Source organism: Triticum aestivum, chromosome 2A (assembly GCF_018294505.1).
Source record: "Triticum aestivum cultivar Chinese Spring chromosome 2A, IWGSC CS RefSeq v2.1, whole genome shotgun sequence".
Taxonomy (NCBI): domain Eukaryota; kingdom Viridiplantae; phylum Streptophyta; class Magnoliopsida; order Poales; family Poaceae; genus Triticum; species Triticum aestivum.
Window position 1 is genome coordinate 755,789,930 of NC_057797.1, and position 2,021 is coordinate 755,791,950.

General features: G+C 50.2%; 1 protein-coding gene across 1 annotated transcript; it reads left to right on the plus strand.

Moving 5' to 3' along the window:
- On the plus strand, positions 1–1,232 carry LOC123186476 (heavy metal-associated isoprenylated plant protein 39). The gene is made up of 3 exons (XM_044598241.1): positions 1–273; positions 444–516; positions 605–1,232. The coding sequence occupies exons 1-3, from the start codon at positions 259–261 to the stop codon at positions 907–909; spliced, it is 393 nt and encodes a 130-aa protein (XP_044454176.1). The 5' UTR covers positions 1–258; the 3' UTR covers positions 910–1,232.
- Positions 1,233–2,021: the final 789 nt, after the last annotated feature.

The window sequence follows — 2,021 nt, forward strand, 5'->3', positions numbered from 1 at the left end:
CGCAGCGCCATTCTTTTCCGCTACACTTGTCATTGAAAGGAACCCGCCCGCCCCAGACTTTTTTGCGCGGCAGAACGTTCCGCCGCGAGCTTGGTCACGTGCGTGCGTGCCGGCCCCGCTCTGGCTGCCTATAAGAATACGCCGGCCCTGCCTCCCAAATCATTCCGCGGTTTCTTCCTTGCCCATCGCCGGTTCCCTGAGCTCCCGCCCGCCAACGTTCGTCAGTCGGTCAGTGCCGGCCGGGTTGGAGTTGGATCCATGGCGGAGAAGAAGGTTTGTTGCTTACTTACAGTCGACCGAATTGGGAATTGGGATCTCTCTCTCTCTCTCTCTCTCTCTCTCTCTCTCTCTCTCTCTCTCTCTCTCTCTCTCTCTCTCTCTCTCTCTCTCTCTTCTGATTTCATGTTTGCTGATCTTGTTTTGCTGGCGGCTGTGGAATTCAGGTTGTGGTGAAGCTGGACGTGCACGACGACAGGCAGAAGCAGAAGGCGATGCAGGTCGTCTCCACCCTCCACGGTAATAATAGTCCCCTGCTTCTCCTTCTTCTCCGGTTCCGCCAGAATTTTCATCATGCAGCTCACCGAAAACTGTCGCTCTTCCTCAGGTATCGACCATATCGCCGTGGACATGAAGGACCAGAAGATGACGGTCATCGGCACCGTCGACCCCGTCGTCCTCGTCGAAAGGCTGCGCAGCAAGTTCCCCACGGCGCAGATGCTCACCGTCGGCCCGGCCAAGGAGGAGAAGAAGGACGCCGCCAAGAAGGAAGGCGAGAAGAAGGAGGGCGACAAGAAGGAGGGCGAGAAGAGCAAGCCGGTGGTGTACCCGCCTCCGTACTGGTACCCGCCGCCGCCGTACCACCACGCCTGCAGCGGCGAGGAGGACCCCAACTCGTGCATCATCTCCTAATCGGCGGGCGCCGCCGATTGCCTCCTCTGTACATTTTTGTACCTGGCCGTGTGCTGCTTGCCTGGCGATCGATCCTGCGTGCCACGGTGATCGACGAGGGCATGCGCTATACATAAGGCCGTGTAAGGATTTGCGCCGGTAATCTAGTGAGTTTATAAATTGCAGATATTAAATGGAATCACAGTGTGGAGGAAAATTAAATAGAACTGCCCACTTGGATTTTCAGTGAATTCGGTGACAAGTAAGTGCTGAAATAAATAAACCGGAGGTGCCGCACAATGAGATCGATCCAAAATTAAGGCGGCTAGGTAGATTGGGCTCTCGTGCAGCTTTACATTTACCAATAGAAACTCTGAACCTGTCCGGCTGTGCTCCACCTGAGAGTTGCCTTCAGTCTTGATGGCAAAACCAAAAGGTCTCCAAGATTTTCCACTGCTTCTAATCACTTACTCATTGATGTTTTCTTTGACAGCGAGTGAGCCCCATCGGCACCTCCCTCACGAGTCCTAACACATGATTAGGACATAATGCATTGTTAACTGTCCATCTCATGAAATACAACTTGTTAAATTGTTGCTCTAGCTGCATGGCGCTTTCAGTAATATCCATCAAACATCTTTTGTTCTCTACCGACGACTGCAGAGCCGTGCACATTTTAACCGTCCATTAACCTATTTGCTTGACTTTGTGTTTTAAAATTATTTGCTTGACTTTGCGATAACTTTACTACATTTAAAGAAGCAAACACTTTTTTTTTCTAGAAAGCAACAGCTAAAAAATCTTCCCACTATTTTGTTTGGAAGATGCACCAGCACGTACACTCAGGCAACGTCTGCTGAACACTACAGCCACAAAGATTTAGGATTGACGAGCTCACCATAGGTTTATCGCCTTTGTTGAAATAATATGCCTCACCCACTTAGAAAAAAATAACACGGTTTAACTTTGACAGTACGGAAGATGCTTGTGAGTGTTTTGGACCCCCATTCTGCTGGTGTTGGTTCGATTTAGGATATACTCCCTCCGTCCGGTATGAGGAACAAGCTTAGGACATGGTTTTTTGGACGGAGGGAGTATCAGTTTTCTCTTTTGGATACGAAAGTGATGATTGA